Below are 21,485 nucleotides of genomic sequence, written 5' to 3'. Positions count from 1 at the left end.
TGCATATGATAGACTAGTGTCGGGATGGCTATGCGTGAACCTATACAGGGCTGCATTTCTACCATGTGATGCTCTTCCCACATTGCAATCCGCAATGCTCGATGATGGGATTTGGAGACACACCAGAATCTCCATGAGTATATGATACGCGCTCGAGCGTGATCACCTGGCTTCGTGCACGGGGACATGTGTTATCGGTAGGCGCGTGCTAGCGTCATGGCAACAGCGACACCTCTATCAACAGACAACCATCATCCATCCATCTCACTTCACCTCCACACCTTTCCATCTCCGCATCTTACAACATGGTCTTCTACTCAGGCTTTGCGCTGTGCGCAGCCATCACAAGCGCGGCTGCGCTCCAGGTCCCGCTTCTATCATCCGGTAACCAAGCGTCACTGGGACATCCACATGGAACGAAACCGCTGGTCAACTCCACGGAGCTCCAGGACCTCATCAGCGGAGACAGGTTGATGGCGCGCGCTAAGAAGATGTATGAGATTGCGAAGCTCGGCGAGGAGGAATACAACCACCCCACCAGAGTAATCGGGAGTGCTGGTAAGTGTGCTCACGTGACGTGTTGCTTGCTGATGCTAACGAACTCGTAGGCCACCTCGGAACGCTATCTTACATCTATGAAACTGTCCTTGAGCTTGGCGACTACTACACCATCACCAACCAGACATTCCCAGCTGTTTCCGGCAATGTTTTTGAATCTCGTCTTGTTATCGGTGACAGCGTGCCCAAGTCTGCAAGGGCTATGGGATTGACGCCAGCCACCAAGGACAAAGAGCCTGTGCACGGCGATCTTGTTTTTGTTGAAAACGAGGGTTGCCAGGAGTCTGACTTCCCGGACTCCGTAGCTGGCAACATCGCCTTCGTCAAGCGTGGTGTGTGCCCCTTCGGCACCAAGTCTGAGCATGCTGGTCGCAAAGGTGCTGTTGCTGCCATTGTCTACAACTACGAGAAAGATGCTGTCTCAGGTACCCTCGGAACGCCATCACCAGATCACATTGCCACATTTGGCCTCTCTGGCGAAGAAGCTGAGCCAATTCTGAAGAAGCTTGAGAAGGGAAAGCGCGTTGATGCGATCGCCTACATCGACGCCGAAGTGAACACGATCCTTACCGTCAACATTGTCGCGCAGACGACAGCTGGCGACCCAGACAATTGTGTCATGCTCGGTGCCCACAGTGACAGTGTTACTGAAGGCCCTGGAATTAACGATGATGGATCAGGTACGATGTCGCTGCTTGAGGTTGCCACACAACTCACCAAGTTCAACGTGAGCAACTGTGTGAGGTTTGCCTGGTGGGCAGGTGAAGAAGAAGGCTTATTGGGTTCCGACTACTATGTCGCCTCTTTGCCCGAGAAGGAGAACCAGAAGATCCGTCTCTTCATGGATTACGATATGATGGCTAGCCCGAACTTCGCCTACCAAATCTACAACGCTACAAACGCGCTGAACCCTAATGGTTCAGAAGAGTTGCGCGATCTGTACATCCAATGGTACAAGGATCAAGGTCTGAACTACACCTTTATTCCCTTCGATGGTCGCAGCGACTATGATGGCTTCATCCGAAACGGCATTCCTGGCGGTGGTATCGCTACGGGAGCGGAGGGTATCAAGACGGAAAAGGAGGTTGAGATGTTTGGTGGAAAGGCGGGAGATTGGTATGACAACTGCTACCATCAGCTTTGCGACGATATCTCAAACCTCAATGAGACGGCGTGGGTCGTCAACACCAAGGTAAGTACTTCCAATACTCAGTATACAGAGGGACTCCGCTAACACTTCCCAGCTCATCGCACACTCGGTCGCGACATATGCGCGCTCCTTCAAGGGTTTCCCGAAGAGAGAGCTAGAGGCCTCGGTCAAGTCTACGGCATACAGGGAGGATGTCAAATATCATGGTGATAAGATGTTCATCTAGAATATGTCCTGCTCTTCTTTGCCGGCGTATGGTCTAATCTTTGTTGGGTTTAACTGGGTTGCACATATATCATTATGGATTGATGCGAACATGTTTCTGGCAATCAGTGCTACTGAATCTCATGAAATCTTGAAGAAAAAAAATCTTCTCTGTTAGGTGGGAGCATTAAGCCTCATAATTACCAAATGCGATTGACTTGCTCTGGAACGAATCATGAAGATGAACGACGGGAAGTCGCGCTAAGCGAACGGGCCGTAACCGAATCATCGGTCGCAATGTCGCGTCTTATTGCGGGATGCATCACCTCCAATCGCATCATGGCACCCGTATCGATGCCTTCAGCGCTCACCTTTGAGCTGCTGGGGAAGTGCTCAGTAGGCAATATCCGAGCTTGACATGTTGCGCACCCTCTGACAGCCTCAGGTGACCAAAGCACGCGCCGCAACGCTGCATCTGCCTCATGGCCCTGTACCCCTCCCCATCTTCATGCCCGTTGCGACGCAGGCTTCCCTCAAAGGCCTCACGCCAGATCAACTAGAAGACCAGGGATGTCGGCTATGCTTGAACAACACATACCATCTGTACGGGAGAAGTCTTGCCTCCATATGTGCCAGCAGCTGCTGACTTGAGGGAGAGGTCTGAAGCCAGGACAGGCGACACTTGACGCCATAGGCGGCGCGCACAAGCTGCAGTCATGGCCACACAATATCCTTACAGGTGCCAAACACAACACCACAACAGGATGAAGAGGCGGAAGTGCTGACTGCTACAGATAGCGGTGGGTGGGTGATACCTCCAAATTCGTCGCAATTGAGCAGCAGCTGATATCAACACCAGCTTCCAGATGGTATCGCTACTCAAACTCGCCAAAGTCACCGAGGAAGGCGTCCGCTTCCTCAGTCCCCACGATGGGTCACCCATGCTGCTCACGCCCGAACACTCAATATCCCTCCAGAACTCGATCGGGTCCGACATCATTATGCAACTCGACGACGTTATCGCGACCACCTCGCCCGATCATGCGCGTATGAAGGAAGCTATGGAACGTTCGGTACGCTGGCTTGACCGCTGTATACAAGCGCACAAAAACCCAGAGAAGCAGAACCTCTTCTGCATTATACAAGGAGGCTTAGATCTAGACATGCGACGGGAATGTACGGCTGAGATGGTCGCGCGAGATACGCCAGGCATTGCGATAGGAGGCTTGTCTGGTGGTGAGGAAAAAGCGGCTTACTGTGACGTCGTCAAGACATGCACCGATCTGCTACCTGAGAAGAAGCCTCGATATGTCATGGGCGTGGTATGTCTTGGATGACTTGCGACATGTCACAGCTTACTGACGGGACCAGGGCTACCCAGAAGATTTGGTCGTGTCCGTAGCACTTGGCGCGGACATGTTCGACTGCGTTTGGCCAACCCGCACGGCTGTAAGGCATACTATCTGCTTCACTGTAGACTCGGACTAACGTTTCCCAGCGTTTTGGCAACGCCATTACTGCCCACGGTGGCCTCAACCTACGCAACGCCGCTTACTCTGAAGATTTTGGCCCTATCGAGGAAGGTTGTAAATGCACCTGCTGCCGTCCAATGTCCGAAGGCGGACTTGGAATCACGAGAGCATACATCTATCATGTTACCGCCAAAGAAACCGCCGGAGCGCATCTTCTTACAATGCACAATGTGCACTACCAGCTCAATTTGATGAAAGAGGCAAGAGAGGCCATCATACAAGATCGATACCCGCAGTTCGTCAAAGACTTCTTTAGCAAGCTGCACAACGGAGAGAAGGATAAGTATCCTCTATGGGCAGTCGATGCGCTTCGAGGTGTTGGCGTAGATCTACTTAGCTAGTAGACGGGCAGAAGATGTTCGCGCTGGCAAGACGCAAAACTCGATCTCCTTTATGATCCTTTTGTGAAGGTTCTTATTGGGGCAGGGTGAAAGCATTAGTGCTAAAATCATGCGGTATTCCACCAGCGCATATTCGATCTATCCTGAACTAGAATGCTAATACACGAGCCATACGTCGACTCTATGACCCGTACTCTGGCGGGCTCCAAATCTTTGACGACCCAAACGCCGGAATGATCTTTCCAATCACACCACTGAACTTCTGAATATACGGATGTGATAGCGTGCCGGTCACAGTGTTGAAGATCTTAATCCCCCACTCAGTCTGCGGGTTCGCAATCTGTGGTGCTCCTGGGATCAGCTTCTGCGCCTTGTCTACGTATTCCCGTGCAACACGTTCGTAGTTTGCTAGTGCAGTGGGGATATCCTCTTGGTTACGAGAGATCTCGCCAGCGAGGACATAGGCGCCGACTATGGCTGCTCCAGTTCCCTATTGTAGATGTTAGTATCACACGTCAGTGTTGAGAGGATGTGTTGAGGCAACTTACGACACCAGAGATCGGACTTGGGCAATACGCAGCATCGCCCACTAGAGCCACTCGCCCCTTATGCCAAGTATCCATCTTGACCTGCGCAATCTGCTGCATGTAGAAGTCATCCGCCTTCTTCATCTCCCGTATGCAACGCTCAGTCTGCCATCCGGCGCCCTCAAACTCCTTTTCGAACCACGCTTGCTGCTCCTCCCTGGTTCCCTTCTTCAACAGCTTATCTAGCTCATCAAAACGACTCAAGTTCGCATCGGTGACGGCGAGATAAGCTCTGGTTGTACCATACTGATCAGGTCGTAACAAAAACAGCCGGCCGCGCGATGCATTGTACCACTGTGCATACTGGGTGTCGGTGGGATCGCGAAGCATGGTGAAGAGAGCAGAGTACTGTCCGAGACGATACAGGTAATCGTCGTTGTTGGGTCCGTGACCAAAGACCATACGGCGGGTCCTTGACATCTGGCCATCGGCGCCTATCACAACGTCGAATTCTGTGGGAGGGAGTTTGCCGTTCTTGAAGGTGACGAGGGCTTTGCCGTCTTCTGATTCGTCTTGTTGGACTTCGATGGCCATCTCGTCGAAAATGTAGGTTATTTGTGGGTTATCCTTTGTGAGTTCATACACGATGCGTGCCATGTCTCCTCGTAGGATTTCGTACTCGCTTGTTGCTGGAACGAGGTTAGGTTGAAGTTCTTATCGCGTCTCGACTAGTGTTTTTCTGTTCGCAAGGCATTGGGACTAACATACCACTTTGCCGCTCCTCCTCTCCAGTAGCCTCGAAAGTCGCTCGCCTTTGGCCATCCCGGTACACAAATTGCATGCCAACTTCTGTTGTAGTCTTCTCTTTCACTTTTTCCAATACTCCCATCTTCTTCACGATTGGCAGACATGAAGAGCGGAGATCCACGGCTTGTCCACCCAATCTTGGTTCAGGCGCACGCTCTAGGATGGTGATTTGACATGTTGGCATAAAGCGGTGCAGCCAGTATGCAGTGACAGGACCGGCGATACCAGAGCCGTTTATGAGAATGTTGAGAGGACTTGTAGCTGACGGCATCTTTTTGGCGACGAGGAAATTCGGAGAAGGTGCGGATGGGGATTTTAGGTGCTGAGTGGCTGAGATATGATTCTGACACAGATATGGAAGGTACTGCGGCTAAACATGTGCAGCAGGATGAAAAGGAAACTGTAAGCGTGTTTTTTCCGAGACGGACGTCCGTACATCTAAACTATATATTCTTCATCCATTCTCTCCTTCGGTCCTTTGCATGCGTCTTGGTTGTACTATCCTTCCTTACCCCAGGTGCAGCCCACTAGGATGCAGACAGTATCGCGAGTCGGAACTCCGTACTTCGAACTTGCGGATCGGGTTCTCAGGCGCTACGGCGAAATTTCACCGTCGCTAATGACATCACCAGAGTTCCAAGACAATCGGCGGTCGCCCTGAACGCTGCTAACTTCAATTCTTGGGGCTTTGGCGATTGGATATAGTCTGTTTGGGTTCTAGGCGTGCACTTCTGCAGGGACAAAAGCTTGAAAGACTGTCGGCCATCAATTATCTTCCGGCACCGTGAGAGACGAAGGTGCTCGTACTTATTGCTTCAATGGGCTTAACTGGAAATCGGAGGATGCGAAAGCCCCGACAGGATCTTGTCGACGCTGATAAGGCCTCCACACCACGATGCCCAGAACCTCCCATTAACATCCTGCACCCAACATTGTTTTCTACGATCGGAACATGCTTCTCACCAACTGTGCACATTTACCAGGTTCATGAAGACTTGCAGTGATACCTGCTCGATCATTAGTCAGCTTATTGGCCTCTCGATTCTAAAATGCCTGAGTATCACGGATCTTACGCAACCAATACCCCATCTTCAGTCTCCTGCATTGTCATTCCTTTGGCGTCTCCCTTCCGCACAAAGTGCCAAGTGCTCAAAACAGCCCCCAGACACATTGCAAGCAACGCGATAGAACAGGCGTAGCTAATTCGATATGTTGGACCAAATTTCGGCTGATAGATCTGGGGCCCAACAATGCCCATGAGCTGTCCGCTTGCATTCGTCATCCCAATGGCCAGTCCAGCTGTCGTAGTACCCTTTGCCACACGTATACGCTCGGGCCAAATAATTGCGAAGAAAGATTGAGAGGCTGCTGTCGCTATCATGACAAAGATGTACTTCGCGACTGGTTGTTTGACGTTGATCAACAGGATATAGCATATTATCTGTATGCCCTCAACTCCAAGACCGGCAACCCAAGGCGAGAGATACCCGTGATGGATGAAGTATGCGAGACTCATCAGTATAAGGAAGACAAGTGCGAAAGGCGGTATAGTCAGAACCTGAGACACGGCTGTGTTGGAAATGCCTAACTCGTAGATGACGGTGGGAAGAACGAACGATATGCCCCATCCACCGATACTGTGCGTTGTCCAGATCATGAGGAACGGGAAGAAGGTTGCGCTTTTGAACAAAGACTTGACCTGATCTGTGTCAAACGTTTTTGCGCGCATAGTGGGTGCTTGCTGTGGTAGATCAGCCAAGATGGCTGCGCACTCGTCTTCGCTCAGGAAATCGACAGTCTGCGGGTAACCTGGTAAATGGAAGTACGTATACGCCGAACATATTGTGGGCAATATACCCTCAATGATGAAAAGCTGAAGTTTGTTAGCATATGAATCTAAGAAGAGTTCGATCACCTGCCCATCGCCAACCAGCAAGTCCGCCAACCCCATTCATGTGGCTTATCGCATACGCGAGTAGCCCGCTGACCGTACCCGCGAACATGCCACACGCACACAGAAACGCAACACGCAACGGCAGTCGGTGTGCAGGATACCAAAAGCTGAGATGGTACAACACACCGGGGAAAAAGCCTGCAGATGTGAAGATGCAAAGTCAGTATATGTCTTACAAGCTTTTCGTACAGTCACAACTTACCCGCCTCGGCCATGCCCAGAAAGAAGCGACAAGCCAGTATACCGGAGTAGTTGTGCGTCGCAGCCTGACACATCGATACAACACCCCAAGTGAACATGATCCGGCTCATCCAGATGCTTGGGGAGAAACGTTTCAACATCAACGTTGCAACCGGCTCGAACAGCATATATGGATACCAGAAGATGCTCAAAGCCCATGCCCATTGAGATGAAGAAAGGTTACCAAGCTGCTTTCTTATGTCGGTACCTTCCTCCTTGTTCAGAATCGCTGTGTTCGAAATGTTGTTGACGTTCATGCGCATGACGAGGAAGACGAAGGCATACCAGTATAGCATACGGGCATCCACTTTTCGGTGAGCCTCTTGGAGTGCATCATCCGCGCATTGAGTTTTAAGTGTCTCAGGTGGTTGTACATGGCCAATCGTTCTGGTCATGTCTTCTTCAAGTTTTCGAGTTGCTGTCATTTCTGCCTTGAATGCCTCCTTTCTGAATAGTACGAATTACAACAAGCGGGAAGAAGAGCCAAGAAGTGGAAACAGACTCAAGAGATGGTCGATTGATCTAGCAGTCGCTCGAAAACATGACTGTTTTACGCTTACACGCTGTCGTCGACGTCACTGTAGCTAGAGAGGAAACGTCACGTCTCTCTTTCTAGGTGGTCGCACAACCTTAGCATGCGTATTATCTGTACGGATGAGGCATCGTTACGACACGCACGACCAGTAACTTCATACTATTCTGTCAAGCAGAGAGCTGCCGGAAAGATCCCATGACACTTGACAGTAACTTTGAATGCTGCTTGCTGACTGCAAAGAACGGTCAAAACGCATACTAGGTGCTGTGATACCTTTGCACAAAACATCCGGCTCGGGCGACATTTCCATGCCCTATGGAACGTATCAATCGCGATTACGCACAGTAAGTATCCTCGATATGGTCGAAATAACGATCGTGACTTAGAAACCCGCTTCGCACGGATTCGCATTTCAGGTGAAGGATTTTGGAATACAGATGAGAAGAGTATGCGTTATGTGACGCAGTCATGCGAGCACGACGTCTAGCGGGGTATTGCGTGCTCGCCACCTCCGCATCTCTGTCAGGGAACACAAACAACTATGATAGGCCAGAAAGAACCGGGGATAACTTCGTCGAATACATATAGGCGTAATCATCATGCTCACAAACCTCAAATCCCGCTACTCCCACCAACAACATGCCGTCAGCGGTGCCGCAAGAACCACCATCCATCGCGAAGTGGAAGCGACCCCAGCACACGACCAAGGACTTGAACTGGGCAGACATTAAGATCATCGATCTATCCACATTCGACGAGCCTAATGGGAAACAGAAATTGGCTGAAGAATTAAGAGACGCTGTAAGTTAACAGACATTGTACAATGAGCCTATATCCTGACGAGCACGGAGGTGCACCACACAGGTTTCTTCAGCGTCACTGGTACTGGCTTCACACAAGAAGAGATTGATCGGCAATATGACATCGGTCAAGCTTACTTCAACTTGCCATTGGAGGAGAAGGGCGACCCAGAGTACCGATGTGATTTTGCAAATGGAAACTATTTCGGGTACCGCGCTGTAGGTATCTCTATCTAAACAGCAAGCGCGACAGCAGTATGTGCACACTAACGCGAGAAAAAGGCAAACGAGAAGAAGATAATGGGTACAACCGTTCTCGATAATGTCGAATCGATCAACATACCTAAATTCATTCCTTCAAACTCTCACGAACCATTCCACCCATTCTTGCATTCGTTCCGGTCCGAGATTGAGGACTTTTCCCGTCGATCTCTGGACATCGCTTCGAAGATTTTCAAGCTCTTCTCCTTGATACTAGAACTACCAGAAAATTACTTCTCTGACCAACATCGTTACGACGATCCGTCGGAAGACCATCTCCGCTACATGATTTACCACCCCCGTCCTGCCGCCGACGACGCCAAGGTTCAAAATACCTGGTCTCGCGCGCACACGGATTTTGGAAGCTTGACTCTATTGTGGAGCCAGGATGTTGCTGGTCTACAACTCAAAACGCCGACTGGAGAATGGAAGTACGTCCCACCTGTGCCCAACGGCATCGTTTGTAATGTTGGCGATACGCTGTCCTTTTGGTCGGCTGGCTATCTGAAGTCAACTATCCATCGGGTCGTTAGACCGCCAGAGGATCAAGCATACATCCACCGACTGGGCTTGTTCTACTTTGTTCGACCAGGAAACGATGTGGATATCAAGCCGGTGGCGTCGCCGCTACTGAGGAGATTGGGTCTTGTTGGCGATGATGCGGCCGACAAGAAGCCAGTGAGAGGATTGGAATATGTGAGAGAGCGAGTGAAGGACTACCACAATCATACGGATTACGCGGATAAGAAGGGAAAGAAGTTCAAGGTAGGAGATTTAGAGATCGAGGACGAAGCTGCGTAGGGGTATAGAGGCTCGTGATGATGCGATCCATTGGAAACTTGATAGAAACTCCTAGCTAGTTAAGCAATGCCAATGTGAAGTACACATACAACACTCACATGGTGTATCCTACTCATCTACTCATCATCAAATGAAGCACTCCACGATCTCAGTGCACACAATTCCCTTCGCCGCAAACTTCAAACTACTCTTCCCACCCCAGACCTCACTTGTCCAACCCTGACAGATTTCCAGCCTACTCTCCACCATCTTGACCCTTCCTGCCCACTTCGGCGCCTTATCTAGCTTCTCAAGAATCGGCAGGTAGCCCTTGGTACCATAGAAAAAGTGGTAGGCCGCCGTCCGCCACGGACCTATTGGATCCTTCCGATAGCCCTGAGAAATCATGATACGCCGATTGATGCCATTTGCAAGGTATTGGGTTATGGCTGCGAGGATGGCATAACGTTCTGGATCGTGATCCCGAGGGTCGGGAATGGATTGGACATGCCAGTGCTTGTGGTCGAAGAAGTCCTGGACTTCGTTGCGGAGGACTTCGTAGTCACCGCGGATGAGGTAGTGGTACATTACGTAGATTCGATCCAAAGGGGTTTCGTAAGGTCTGCGTTTTGGGAGGAGGATAGCGTCGAGACTGGTGTATTGTCAGTGAGTATCGGATATGTTGCTCGGAAAGTGGATGCTACAACATACGGCCAAGGATATATTGCTGAAACAGTATGCGAACAGAGAGAGGGATGCGTATAAGTTGTGCTAAACGTACGGAGCTTTGTATAGAGGACAGGGTGGTTGTTCAGAAAATACGCTTTGAAGCCACGATGGGGGGTTGATGGCTGAAGAGGTTGATGAGGGACCGTCGGGAAGTACTGCGGCATCGTTTCCGCTTCTTGGTAGAATCTAGATTTTATTTTGCTTGCATCCTAGAGTATAAGACGGCTTTTCAATTGATGGCAGTCCCGGATAGTGACACTAAAGGAGATCAAAGAAGGATATCGAATGACGCAGGAGAACCGGAGATACATTTTGTGTGCAGTCTCAATGTTGGCTCACAATGACCAACCAACCTAAAAGAAGCACCTATCTACCATCAGCCAACAACTTCTGAGAGGCCCTCTAACCAATGGAGCGGTAAATAAGAGCATCAGCGTCGAGCAGAACCAATAAGTCGGTACTGAGGGGTACCGTCTGCCTGTACGTCTTAAGCCGAAGCACCGATATCTGACACATCGTTTCCTGCAGTTTTTTTCCAGGGAAAGTATCAGATTCAGGTAGAGGGTCAAAGTATTCGTGGGTCAGGGGTGGTGGTGACGAGGTTTCTGTCAGAATCCGGCCCATTCTGACCCGGCCCGACTCGATCCGGGGTATAAAGGTAGACCGAACACTATCGTGGCTCGGTAGCGATTCGTCTCTAGTACACACAGCAATATGATTCTATTATGGAGCAACGAGTATCCAGTAACTTCAACTAGTATATTGTCTCACAGCTTCAGGCAAAAGTGACCGGGACGCTAGAGTCAATCATCACTCATGTCTATCGAGCAGCACGACTCGATACGAACTTCAAGATGATAGAAGATTAGTCTGTTATCTAGATATGATTGTTATGGTAGGGAATAAGCCGTAAAATGGGCATAGCAAGTGTGATAGGAATCTATCACAATTCTAGAAGGCCATTGTTTTCAACGGGCGAGAGGGTGCCGATCAATGCATTGGTCCGCAAAATGAGAGTGGAGATGCTAATTCTAATCTTGATGCTATCATTACCTCAGATCAAATCTCAGCGCTCTCTCCCAATGATATACATCCCTCCAACGTTCATGCTTTTCTTCTTCTTGCCCAAGCCTTTCCATTTCCCCTTGCAGCTTGCGCTAAGCTTTCTAGTCACACTCTCACCGACTTTCTCCACTCTTCCCACTAAGCCCTTCATACTGTCTTTTCCTTCTGTAATCGCAGGCACAAACCCCGTGGAGAGTGTTCTCTTCAATTCTGAACCTATCGAAGTGATCTTCTTGACTCTCAAATTCTCCCAGCTGCTGGTTCTCAAATGAGCGGTAGAATGTTGTCTCGTCGCTGCTCGTTTTAGAGCGGAAGTCGAACGATGGTGGCTCGGCGCGAAAGAACTGTTGGAAAACTTCCGCCTAGAAGGGTGGTGTGACGGCAATGACATATGCAGTCTGTCTACAGCATGTGTACGGTGCAGTGGGGATGGTGATGTGGGCGTCCAAGATGAGCGGTCTGGTAGAGCAGTCAGAGATATGGGAGATTGGTACGTATCGGGAGTCCATGAGAAAGCTCTCGCTCTCGCTGGCCCATCAAGATCCTCTCCAAGTATTGAATCCGATGTCTGCCTGAAAGGAGTTGGCCCTAAATCAATGTTAAGACCATTTCCGTTCTTCCTTTCCTGCCTGGCCTCGAAACTTCCTCGCTCTCCAGATATACGCTTCTTGCTCAGCCTGCGCCTAAACTTGTCGGCACTATTCACTCGATAGCGGATACTACCGTATTGCTTGTCTTGTTTCTCTTGGAGCTGCCTCTCATTTTCCTCATCGCGATCTGCTTGCTCCTGGCGTGTGAGGAAGTCTTCGATCCATTCTTTTGGTCCGTCGTTAATAGTACAGGGCTCAACCCATTCACTCGATTTCGCCCATTCGTGTTTGTGAGCTCCATCGGCGTATGGAGTAAGAATACTGTTATTCAACCTCGAGTGAGATCCAAGGAGATCAGCTTTCAATGGTATATTGGATATAGACTCTGGTGTGCCGGTAGGTATATAAGCAGCCTGGTTGTTTGTACGACCGTACCGTAACGTGCTCCAAGGCCTATATAAACTAGTGACTTCATTGAGTCTTGCATCTAGCTTACTGATAGATTGCATACTCTGGAGTTGAGCAGATGGACTAATTTGGATAGGTCCGGGCTCTTGATGTGATCTTGCTGATACAGCCGAGCAAATTGTTGAGGTGCGTGATGATGGCAGACGCAGGGACGTGTTCGAGATAGTGGTGACTGTATCATCTCTTGCAATGGCTTCGTCAGTTTCAACACTGCTGATTACCGGAAGGGTTCCTTCTAGAGGTAGACTTGTTGGATGGTACGTTGGTGGCTCGTGGTCGATGGCCGCAGTGAGCTTACTATGCGACAGACTTGACGAGGGCTTGCGGCGAGTCAAAGTAAGAGCATCGGCCCGGTGTGTAATATCGGTCACATCCGTGGAATGAGACTTCAGTACTGTCGAATCCTTTAGCGACTCTGATATGGCCGTATCATCGTGCGTCAAAGTATTCGTTTCTTGTTCTGATGCGGAGAGTTCGACGTATCTAGATGTATTTCCTGACGGTAAGGATGATCGAGCTGAGTTTCCAGAAACATGTCTGCCCTCAATGATTCGGGTATGTTCTAGAGGTAGGACATCTTCCACTTCTGTCACTGCAACCCCTATGTCGTCTCTGTTCCCACAAAGATATCAGTAAAGCTTGGCCATGCAGCTTATTCACATACCCAGTTTCATCTTGTCTGAGCTCTCGAAAAGCTTGGAGTAATATTTCCGTGCCCTTGTGGTGACCCAACGGGTATGCCATGATGGCACCGTTTCCCGCTTCCATATCGATATGTTCTTGCTGGAAAACAGTGGGGAAATCGCATCTTGATAAGAGAACTCAAGAAAGATTCCCTACGTCAATGAGCATCATGTACTTCAAATGTCGTATCTGGCAAGTGAAGGGTTCATTGTGCCCGCAGTATTGTCAACCATTTGCCCGTAGCCGAAGAGCGAAACCACAGCACTTATAGGCTACAAGAGATGATCAGGGCTGAGGAAGACCAATCAATTTCTTCGAGGTCTTGTTACCGCCGCCGAGTGGGGTTCGACTAAGGTGTAAACCTGGTACTGCAGCAGAAGACCCTGCGCCGCATCGTCGTTCCTTGCGCTGCCGTCATCGGATCCCACATTCATGATCATAACTAAATGGTCTTCTTTTCCCCAACACGCGGTTTTACACTGGCCGCGTAGGATTGGATAGCCCATGGAGATTTGCCGATGTGAGGGTGGTTGAGGGTCAAGTGATGTGAGATCCGGGAAGACTGGAGAGAGCCAAGTGCTTCGGGCGGGAATCTTCCTATCGGAAAAGTAGTGAAGGCTTCTGCGAGATACAGTTGTTCTGGAACGGATCAGATATGGAAGGTACAGCGATTGTTGATCAGACATCGTGACCGATTACGGGTTGCGGAGAGTGCGTACCGTGGCACCCTCGATCGTGTACCAATGAACGTGTTATGAGGAACGCACAATGGCGGAGAACGCATCTCCATGGCCGGACGCTCGTACAACTATGATTCATCGTGAGAACCTTGCGCCGCTGACTTGCGGATACTGAAGGGAGGTTTGGAGGTTTCGGGGAACTGCACTTGCCGAAGCAGTCATATTAATCTGACGCTAAATCACATGCGTTCATAGGATGCTGATTTGACTCTAATGACGTGCAGATGAATTTCTCACTCACCGCTATAGATGATGTAATTGAAGTATCAGTCTTGGTTCTATAAAGCTGTCATTATTTTCTGAGGATGGTGAAGATGATGGAAATTAGCTTGAGGACAGAGTCTTTGAGCCACATCCTGAGAAAACATCCATTTGAGAATGCTCGATGGTACGTTTAGGTCTTGCCCGTGACAATCATGAAGGGTAGTCAATCGACCGTCCAAGTATGACAAGACTTCCTCACTTTTCCATCGCCATACTGCGCTCGTAGAGGTTGGACACTACGGAAGAGTTAGTAAACGTCTTTCTCTGAATGTTCGTGCGAAGGCTTACAGGTCAGCCCACCCAGGAAGAACCCCTCCAAGTTCTTGGCCACGCGCTCGTACCTGCCTATACCCTCTTCGTCGAGCACCACATTAATCTTGGCTCGGATACCCCGAACATGCGCCAGAAACTTGAGAAAGTTTCCCGTCAGGCGGTCTACAAGCACGGCCTCCATATCACCACCCTTGAGCGGACGATTATCAAAACGCATCGCGTAGGTCGGCTCGTTGGCTTGGATAGCCTTCTGGAAGCGTTCGGAATACTGGTACAGGAAAGATACGTGGTCTGCGACGACCTCCCAGAAGCCGATCAGCGAGAGCAGAGCGACTCGACATGCGGCCGGATGTTGAACATCAGCAGACTGATGACCAGGAAGACCACAGACGCGACAGCCACCGTATACAGGACGAGCCAATAAATTGGGTGCGTGCGACACCTGTTTCGCGCCGGCAGGTGTCATCTCGCGAACGGCAACAGAGAGCTTCATCAAAGTCTGTCGGACATGGTCAGCATCGGTTGATGTTAGTGAGGACATAACGTCTGGCTGCTATTTGTTAGTCTGAGTGTTAGTCTTGAAGCCTGAAAGGTCTAGCGGTAGCAGTCTTCAGAATAGTAAACCCCGCAGAGTGAACAATTTGTGAAGGCTACTACGGTGGAGACTGGTGGTGGATAAGGAAGGAGCCTTCCGTGTGAAGTATTCACATATGAACAAGGGTACAGAAAAGGAAGGCGGTGAGGCTGTTGCGAAGTCACGGCAGACAAGTGAGAGAAGGTACGACCAGGTCAAATGGCTATAGTGAATCAGTTTACCTCGCAGCCGTATGCACGTTAGCGCAGACTCGCAAAGTGTCATAAACGTCAGGCGTAAGACCTTCGGGAAACTCTATTGTACGGTTGCCCTTCGGAGTCACTGCCAACTATTGCACACCGTTGTGATTGCTGGTCCCTTGGATTTACCACTCAGTATGAAGACAAGATCGTGATCATGTTCTCCGAGCGGAGAACCGAGCGGAAGGCTCCTTCTTTGGATTAATGCACTACATTTGTCCCGCCATGGCAGGGCTACCATGACGCTGATCAAGGTGATCGTAGTTGAGGTCAAACTCTTTCTGAACTCAAGTTAGCGATTGGCACTTGGCAAAAAGCATATATATGCGGTTCAGAATACGTACCCTTTCTCTCCTCCAGTTCTTGACATCGAAGAATAGGTACCAGCCATGCTCTTCTTTTGGTGACAGTCTCATGGGCGCCGCCAGATCTGGGTCCTTCATCATCCACTGCTGGAGCTTCATATGCCACCGCCAGTCACGGTTGTACAGTTCTTGTGCAGCAATTTCTTGCAGGATGTCTCGCGGGAACTGATAGAAGATGGCTAGCAGTGTCTCCGCAGAGAAGCTGGCCATTTTCGAATGTAGCGGCGGAACGTTCGTAACAGTGTATGCTGCGGGTAGAGTGAAATCTGGTGGTATCACTGGCTTGACGTTGGACTCCACGAACGGTGAACCAAAAGTGGGATGTAATGGTGAGTTGCTAAGAGGAATGTTAGCAGTGAAGACGTACCGGAATCCGTGGTGCTTACTCTGGTCGACTCAGGTCCAGGCCCAGGACTGTCAGGTCTTGACCCATAGCCAGCGAAGAGTAGTCAGGGCTTTCCATAGGTATCATCGCCAACAATCCAGGCAGTCCGTATCGTTCTGAGTCTGTCATGTCCGACAACTTCTTGTGTAGCATATTTTGAGCGTTGGGGGAGCCGAGAACCTCTGCTCCAAACGTTTGATCGAACTGGTTTTGCTGTGGTCGCTGTCCTCCGGGGGCAAGATCTGCACCGCCTCGCATACCCATCTGAGGACCTAAAGAAAACATGTTCCCTGACTGTCCTATCCGTTGATTCCCATCTGCTTGGTTGCTTGTCCGCATGTTCTCAAAGGGCGTCCGTGATGCTGTGCCAGATAGCGCCCTGCCACCTACAGTGGGGTTGATGCTCCGGTCTTGCTGGCTATCTGTGGGGCTCGAAAGGCCATTCCGTGTCTGTCCAAGGCCAGGGAAGGCGTTGTTTCCGTTGGCTCCAAAAGCCGCAGCATTCTGTATCAGGCCAGCTCTTCGGTCTTGTGGAATATCTCCGCCAGCGCCACCCAACGGTGGAAATTCCTCCACGTTGCTCGTCTGCGGTTGGACACCCCCCAGTTGTCCTACACCCCCTTGTCCTCCAAATCGATAGTCATCGCCAGCACCAGAAAACTGACTTTGGGATGAATCATCCTGTCCCTGGTTCTGCTGTTGTTGGTTTGCAGCTTGTGCAGCTTGACCTTGCCCTTGCTGTTGTCCTTGGCCCTGTGGACGTCCGATCGTGTTCTGCTGGTTTTGTTGCGCCGCTCGTATCGTAGGGTTCGCCCACATCTGTTGCGCGGTCGTGTTCTGTTGCGCTTGCGGTGCGCCCGATAGCGAAGGGAACTCCCTGAGATCGTTAATATCTAGCTTGTATCTTTGCGATTTCTCTGAAGGGGACTTCTGAGATTCATGCCTGCCCTCCGGGCTATCTCCTTGCTTTTTTGCCATCTTACGTGGTCACTTACTCAAGATTCAACGGCGTATGAGGCTGTGAGCCGCCCATTGCTTGCGCAAAGCTTGACATAGCTCCGCCGTTTGTTCGTGTTTGCGTGTTTGGCAAGCCTGGCGCGCCCATGGGGGCTCCGAATCCCCATTGAGATGCGCCACCTACACAAACAGCAGTCAGCGATATGCCCTACAACCACACTAGGAGTATTCTCACCCATCTTGCCATTCTGCAACCTATTCGCACCTAATGGGGCACCGCGGCCCGGGTTCTGCTGCGTTTGGAACATGTTCGAGCGTATGCTTCGTAGAAATGGTGCGCCCTAGCCTATAAGAGGGGGGAGGTTAGTATTGTCTAATTCGCAAGCAGGTACGTGGTCTCCGGAGTAAGCGACGAGGCTGAAGTTGAAGCGGTTGAGGAAGGCGCGCAGTGGGTACGGTCACGTAGAGGAATAGTGATGGTCGTGGGTCTGTTCTTTGGGCGACTTCGAAAGCGTAGTCGTGGGTAGCTTCGTTGCGATGTGCGGCGTGGTGCGATTTCGGTGGAACTTTAGGGTTTATGCGGCCGGGAAAAGGAATGCGTTTGGTGGGCTTGCAGGGGAAGAGTGAGTACGGACCTAGCGATAGAGTGTTTCCTTGACTTTTGTGGGCTGGCGTATGTCTAGCTCACGGTGTTGTTGTATCAGTCTCGCGTCTGGAGGTTCCCGAAAGTGAAGTGGCGCTAGATCCCACAAAGGGCTAGCTCACAATGCGGGGGATCTTCCGTCGCGGTTGACGAGTGAACACTGGCTGAGCATTGAGACTGTGCAGCCGCGTCGCATAATTGCACCTGTAATGACGACGTATATAGTGGAATAGCGTCGACATAGATCACCTGCCCTTTCCCCTACTTACCCGTGGCAGAGGTCCAACCGCGCATTGATTACATAGACTCTTGTGGATTCTCGATTGAACACCAGCGTCGCGACTTAATGTGAAAAGTGCAGACATATTTTCAGATATATTGTTGAGTCTCTGAATATGCTTTATCTTTTTGCAACTATGGTAGCTTACGGCGAAATGGATGATGGTTTAGCACTTGTGCTGAAAGATGCTGTCCCGTAGCATGCCCATCCATCCACTCTATCAGTACCTTGGAACTTTTGAACATTAAAACAGAAACCCATGTAACATCTTGGTCGACGCCGCTGATATGCTTATTCCGCTGAATAGAGATCGATGACAAAACAAGTAAAGCAATCACGCTAGTAGACTTGTGAGCCTAAGCTGGACCTTGCTGGAACAGGTGCGACATATCGGCCTCGCCGTTGATACCGAAGAAGTTGAACCTAGGTCACGAAGTCAGTGAATGGTTCGGAACATGATTGAGTTTATGACTTACCAATCATCAACATTTAGACTCATCGGTACAATAGGATTAGGTCGACCTCCGGAACTCTGACTCCAAGCATCATCCTGTGCGCTATGTTGTTGCTGGTTTTGTGACATCATCTCCATCTGTTGCTGCCAGGACTGAGTGTTATTGTGTTCGTAACCGCTAGGAATGCCCGTGTTTGATGGTGGATTTTGCATCTGTGGTTGACCCCCAGCAGTCTGTTGTGAGGGCATGGGCATGTTCTGCGGCTGGCTTAACGCTGGGTCGACGAGACTATGATTTTGCATGGGCGACATTTGTGGGAAGTTGACTTGTGTGTCGGCTGGGAACAGCTGGTCGGGTTGGAAGTTTTGCCATACTTCTTGACTGATATTAGGAGTGTCGCGGGTAACCAGGAAGAGATCGGGTGGCGTTCCAGGATACGAGTATGATGGGTTGAATGGCGTCGTCGGACGTGTTCCCGACCGTGAAGGGCCCATGAATGCATCGTGGTTCTGCCGGTTCATCTGCGGAGATCCAGTAGTCATCTGGGGCATCTGTTGTTGGGGTTGTAACTCGCGCGACGGCGTAACGGCCGGAGTCTGCGGTCTTGATCGCTCATAGGAAACCTGAGCAGCCGGGGGTCCACTAGGAACAGGGAAGCCTAGGTCCATATCATCGAACTTTCGTTTTGACGACTCTTGGGCAGGTTTTGGAGGAGGTGGTGGTGGAACCGAAGGAACTTTGTTCTTCTTGTGATTACGACCGGCAGCCTTTTGTAGGCGCTCTTCAAGATGCTTGTTGCCAAGAATCGATTCAAAAAGTGTGTGCACCATCTTTGCAACGAGCCAGACCTTAGAGACCTCTTTAAGAGCGTCTAAGCAAATCTGAAGGCGTTGCTCCGTCGCCGAGACGACGGACTTGTTCGACGACTTCATCTGGTAGACGTGCATGATGAGGGCGGAGAACAAGCTGTACACGATGAATGCGGGAGTGTACCGTATCTCATCATGAGCACGGAGGTTTTCAATGATGGATGTGATCATAGCAGCCGCTTGGTATGCGATATTCCGTGACGGGTATGCATTAGCCTCACCAAATCCGTCTAAATGACTGGCCTTTGGCGAGCCTGCCGGTGGCATATGTGCACGATGTAGAAGACATAGGGTGGTGCTGCGAGGGTAAGTATGAGTCAGAATTGGGTCGCGAGTGACTTACTAGTAATTCGAGTGTAATAGGGCAGCCCAGAAGTGGTGGCGGTTACGCTCCCACTGCACTTCTGGTGGGCAGTGTTGCAGCCAGTCCGCAAGCGCCATGTCACTGTGGGTAAGATCTATAGCATTCGCTCTGCGGTGTTTGGACGCCACTGAGTATTGTTGCGATAGAACCAGGCCCATGATCTCGCTAAGTTTGACGTAGTTGATGAAGAACTGGACATGGATGGGATCTGGTGGGTACTCTGCAGCATGATCTGTCTCGTCATCGATGAAGTCGTCTTCAGACACCATTTCGACGTCAGAGTCCTCAGGGTCAATAGCAACCGGTCTGCCTAGTGCTACTGCCACTGAACGGTCTCGACTGTACAGTGTCCACCAGATACGCTTCCACAAACGCTTGTCTGAGCGTGTCAGCTGTGAACCCTCGACGCTACGGTGCATGCCCGAGCCTTGAGCTACAACAATAGCCACTCGGGTCCAGTAGAAGACGTTCTTGGTTACATCCTCGGGCCCCTCCCAGTACCAGCCCATCAAGATGAGTGCTTGCACAATGGTTACGCGATCATCCTCGAAGTTAGCATCGTACAAGGCCTTTGCGCGCTTGTAGAAGGTCATGGCTGCGGGGGTTGTTGAGCCACTGGAGTCCATCAACTGCGCATTGGTACACACTCGTGAGCCTGCCAGGAGAATGGCCTGTAACAAGAGGAGCGAGGGCGGGTTCTTCGGGTCTCGGTACTGGCGCATGAAGCGGCTGCGATTGATGACTGGCACGACTGGGGCCACCCATCTGAAGAAGGCTTCGACGAGTTCGTCGCACAGCGCCCGTGGCGGGAGCAGGAAGGCACCTCGCTGGTGTAGTATCTCTATCTCCATGTTGTCCATCTCATTGACCCGCGCCTTCGCACCCCGCACGTTTTCTGGAAGCGGATAGTGGACGACATCGGTGGTGCCATAGCGGTCGTGTACGAGCAGTGAAAGGTTGGATGATTCTCCAAGGTATGCGACACGGCCGGCTTCTTTAATGGGGGCACGCGCAAACTTGGGCTTCATGAATTGCACATAGGTGCCATTGTGAGTAGCTTGCTGAGCAGCGTATTCGGGCGAGACGGTAGTCGAGGGTGTTCCATCTTGGGAGTTGTATACGGCCGACTTCTCGCGCGGCTCGACTGAAGTGCTGGCTGGTGAGCGGTCGTCGCTATCTCCTCGGTCACTGCCGTCGCGTCAGCACTATACCTTGACCAGTGAAGTCGTCTGGCCGTACCTATCGGCGTCTTTGGCCCTGGCTGTCTGCGTCTTCTTGCGCTTGGGCTGGGGGATGCGGCACTCGATGCCGAAGGCGGTGCAGTTGGTGCACGGGATTCCCAGTGAGGCGGCGTCGCATCGTACCTATTGCGCTGTTACGTGGTGTCCCGACGACGACGGTGATGCGGTGCCGCGGCTGATTACTCACTTTCCTTGCGTGGCAGGCTGTTTTGCGTCGTGGTTAGCAAACGTTCGTCGAATCGTTCCGTTTCTTCAGGTTGACCGAGGTGCCGAGGCTCGTCGTGTTGACCATATATCCCACCGACGTCGACGGATCCTCTCTCGTACATGAAATCAGGGGAAATGCTGCGCAAACATGGGTCGCACTCACTTTCGCACGCTCTGCTAGCGCGTTGTCGCCTGAAGGATGGGTGTCCAGGGGGAACTGACTGCGACGACGCCGACGGCCTGGCTTGTATGAGCATGTGCAAGAGGTCCTGCGCGCGGCACTGTAACCTACGGAGTCCCAATGCTGGGTTGCGCAGCGAGCGGTGGAGGCGCTGCTGCTGTGGCCACTGAACTGGCCATGAAAGAGTGTTCGCCCGACATGC

At 51.0% G+C, this 21,485-nt stretch overlaps 9 protein-coding genes across 9 annotated transcripts; 3 read left to right on the top strand and 6 right to left on the bottom strand.

The window, feature by feature from the left end:
- Positions 1–74: 74 nt before the first annotated feature.
- Positions 75–2,121, top strand: CC77DRAFT_955703 (Zn-dependent exopeptidase). The gene is made up of 3 exons (XM_018535484.1): positions 75–558; positions 609–1,750; positions 1,803–2,121. Exons 1-3 carry the CDS (start codon positions 306–308, stop codon positions 1,932–1,934), a joined length of 1,527 nt encoding a protein of 508 aa, XP_018390056.1. The 5' UTR covers positions 75–305; the 3' UTR covers positions 1,935–2,121.
- On the top strand, positions 2,028–4,043 carry CC77DRAFT_538496 (queuine tRNA-ribosyltransferase). Its single transcript, XM_018532065.1, has 7 exons — positions 2,028–2,308; positions 2,358–2,515; positions 2,569–2,651; positions 2,707–2,716; positions 2,772–3,234; positions 3,284–3,361; positions 3,411–4,043. The coding sequence occupies exons 1-7, from the start codon at positions 2,120–2,122 to the stop codon at positions 3,783–3,785; spliced, it is 1,356 nt and encodes a 451-aa protein (XP_018390055.1). The 5' UTR covers positions 2,028–2,119; the 3' UTR covers positions 3,786–4,043.
- CC77DRAFT_1016998 (FAD/NAD(P)-binding domain-containing protein) lies at positions 3,871–5,850 on the bottom strand. Its single transcript, XM_018524321.1, has 3 exons — positions 5,081–5,850; positions 4,334–5,001; positions 3,871–4,275 (listed from the first exon to the last, which is right to left on the bottom strand). The coding sequence occupies exons 1-3, from the start codon at positions 5,388–5,390 to the stop codon at positions 3,967–3,969; spliced, it is 1,287 nt and encodes a 428-aa protein (XP_018390054.1). The 5' UTR covers positions 5,391–5,850; the 3' UTR covers positions 3,871–3,966.
- Positions 5,851–6,016: 166 nt separating this feature from the next.
- Positions 6,017–7,760, bottom strand: CC77DRAFT_1037973 (MFS general substrate transporter). Its single transcript, XM_018527092.1, has 3 exons — positions 7,276–7,760; positions 7,039–7,211; positions 6,017–6,992 (listed from the first exon to the last, which is right to left on the bottom strand). Exons 1-3 carry the CDS (start codon positions 7,736–7,738, stop codon positions 6,189–6,191), a joined length of 1,440 nt encoding a protein of 479 aa, XP_018390053.1. The 5' UTR covers positions 7,739–7,760; the 3' UTR covers positions 6,017–6,188.
- Positions 7,761–8,275: 515 nt separating this feature from the next.
- CC77DRAFT_955695 (2OG-Fe(II) oxygenase superfamily protein) lies at positions 8,276–9,737 on the top strand. Its single transcript, XM_018535483.1, has 3 exons — positions 8,276–8,649; positions 8,700–8,867; positions 8,931–9,737. Exons 1-3 carry the CDS (start codon positions 8,488–8,490, stop codon positions 9,708–9,710), a joined length of 1,110 nt encoding a protein of 369 aa, XP_018390052.1. The 5' UTR covers positions 8,276–8,487; the 3' UTR covers positions 9,711–9,737.
- Positions 9,738–11,484: 1,747 nt separating this feature from the next.
- On the bottom strand, positions 11,485–13,285 carry CC77DRAFT_1005595 (hypothetical protein; the record flags this gene model as incomplete). The annotated part of the gene is made up of 2 exons (XM_018523361.1): positions 11,485–13,153; positions 13,206–13,285. 2 exons carry the CDS (start codon positions 13,283–13,285, stop codon positions 11,485–11,487), a joined length of 1,749 nt encoding a protein of 582 aa, XP_018390051.1.
- An 882-nt stretch (positions 13,286–14,167) lies between these two features.
- CC77DRAFT_538401 (hypothetical protein) lies at positions 14,168–15,333 on the bottom strand. The gene is made up of 2 exons (XM_018532064.1): positions 14,518–15,333; positions 14,168–14,465 (listed from the first exon to the last, which is right to left on the bottom strand). The coding sequence occupies exons 1-2, from the start codon at positions 15,041–15,043 to the stop codon at positions 14,425–14,427; spliced, it is 567 nt and encodes a 188-aa protein (XP_018390050.1). The 5' UTR covers positions 15,044–15,333; the 3' UTR covers positions 14,168–14,424.
- A 212-nt stretch (positions 15,334–15,545) lies between these two features.
- Positions 15,546–17,351, bottom strand: CC77DRAFT_927254 (hypothetical protein; the record flags this gene model as incomplete). Its single annotated transcript, XM_018533983.1, has 5 exons — positions 15,546–15,617; positions 15,681–16,038; positions 16,088–16,963; positions 17,082–17,223; positions 17,279–17,351. The coding sequence occupies 5 exons, from the start codon at positions 17,349–17,351 to the stop codon at positions 15,546–15,548; spliced, it is 1,521 nt and encodes a 506-aa protein (XP_018390049.1).
- A 715-nt stretch (positions 17,352–18,066) lies between these two features.
- On the bottom strand, positions 18,067–21,483 carry CC77DRAFT_955690 (cutinase transcription factor 1 alpha; the record flags this gene model as incomplete). The annotated part of the gene is made up of 7 exons (XM_018535482.1): positions 18,067–18,389; positions 18,443–19,588; positions 19,634–20,842; positions 20,894–21,018; positions 21,083–21,099; positions 21,266–21,342; positions 21,395–21,483. The coding sequence occupies 7 exons, from the start codon at positions 21,481–21,483 to the stop codon at positions 18,323–18,325; spliced, it is 2,730 nt and encodes a 909-aa protein (XP_018390048.1). The 3' UTR covers positions 18,067–18,322.
- Positions 21,484–21,485: the final 2 nt, after the last annotated feature.

This window comes from Alternaria alternata (genome assembly GCF_001642055.1).
Source record: "Alternaria alternata strain SRC1lrK2f unplaced genomic scaffold CC77scaffold_3, whole genome shotgun sequence".
Lineage (NCBI taxonomy): Eukaryota > Fungi > Ascomycota > Dothideomycetes > Pleosporales > Pleosporaceae > Alternaria > Alternaria alternata.
The sequence above is the reverse complement of the archived record's forward strand: the minus strand, read 5'-3'. Positions and strand labels throughout refer to the sequence as shown.

What these genes read in the sequence shown, in the direction of transcription:
- CC77DRAFT_538496 (XM_018532065.1), top strand. Translation starts at nt 2,120, where the DNA reads ATGCGATTGACTTGCTCTGGAACGAATCATGAAGATGAACGACGGGAA. An exon ending in AGCTGCTGGGGAAGTGCTCA is followed by an intron (nt 2,309 to 2,357) that starts GTAGGCAATATC and finishes TGACAGCCTCAG; the next exon opens with GTGACCAAAGCACGCGCCGC. An exon ending in CTCGATATGTCATGGGCGTG is followed by an intron (nt 3,235 to 3,283) that starts GTATGTCTTGGA and finishes TGACGGGACCAG; the next exon opens with GGCTACCCAGAAGATTTGGT.
- CC77DRAFT_1016998 (XM_018524321.1), bottom strand. Translation starts at nt 5,390, where the DNA reads ATGCCGTCAGCTACAAGTCCTCTCAACATTCTCATAAACGGCTCTGGT. An exon ending in AGAGGAGGAGCGGCAAAGTG is followed by an intron (nt 5,002 to 5,080) that starts GTATGTTAGTCC and finishes ACCTCGTTCCAG; the next exon opens with CAACAAGCGAGTACGAAATC. An exon ending in CAAGTCCGATCTCTGGTGTC is followed by an intron (nt 4,276 to 4,333) that starts GTAAGTTGCCTC and finishes CATCTACAATAG; the next exon opens with GGAACTGGAGCAGCCATAGT.
- CC77DRAFT_1037973 (XM_018527092.1), bottom strand. Translation starts at nt 7,738, where the DNA reads ATGACAGCAACTCGAAAACTTGAAGAAGACATGACCAGAACGATTGGC. An exon ending in TCTGGGCATGGCCGAGGCGG is followed by an intron (nt 7,212 to 7,275) that starts GTAAGTTGTGAC and finishes TCACATCTGCAG; the next exon opens with GCTTTTTCCCCGGTGTGTTG. An exon ending in GACTTGCTGGTTGGCGATGG is followed by an intron (nt 6,993 to 7,038) that starts GCAGGTGATCGA and finishes AACAAACTTCAG; the next exon opens with CTTTTCATCATTGAGGGTAT.
- CC77DRAFT_955703 (XM_018535484.1), top strand. Translation starts at nt 306, where the DNA reads ATGGTCTTCTACTCAGGCTTTGCGCTGTGCGCAGCCATCACAAGCGCG. An exon ending in CAGAGTAATCGGGAGTGCTG is followed by an intron (nt 559 to 608) that starts GTAAGTGTGCTC and finishes ACGAACTCGTAG; the next exon opens with GCCACCTCGGAACGCTATCT. An exon ending in CGTGGGTCGTCAACACCAAG is followed by an intron (nt 1,751 to 1,802) that starts GTAAGTACTTCC and finishes AACACTTCCCAG; the next exon opens with CTCATCGCACACTCGGTCGC.
- CC77DRAFT_955695 (XM_018535483.1), top strand. Translation starts at nt 8,488, where the DNA reads ATGCCGTCAGCGGTGCCGCAAGAACCACCATCCATCGCGAAGTGGAAG. An exon ending in CTGAAGAATTAAGAGACGCT is followed by an intron (nt 8,650 to 8,699) that starts GTAAGTTAACAG and finishes ACGAGCACGGAG; the next exon opens with GTGCACCACACAGGTTTCTT. An exon ending in ACTATTTCGGGTACCGCGCT is followed by an intron (nt 8,868 to 8,930) that starts GTAGGTATCTCT and finishes CGCGAGAAAAAG; the next exon opens with GCAAACGAGAAGAAGATAAT.
- CC77DRAFT_538401 (XM_018532064.1), bottom strand. Translation starts at nt 15,043, where the DNA reads ATGTCCTCACTAACATCAACCGATGCTGACCATGTCCGACAGACTTTG. An exon ending in CTTCCTGGGTGGGCTGACCT is followed by an intron (nt 14,466 to 14,517) that starts GTAAGCCTTCGC and finishes ACTCTTCCGTAG; the next exon opens with TGTCCAACCTCTACGAGCGC.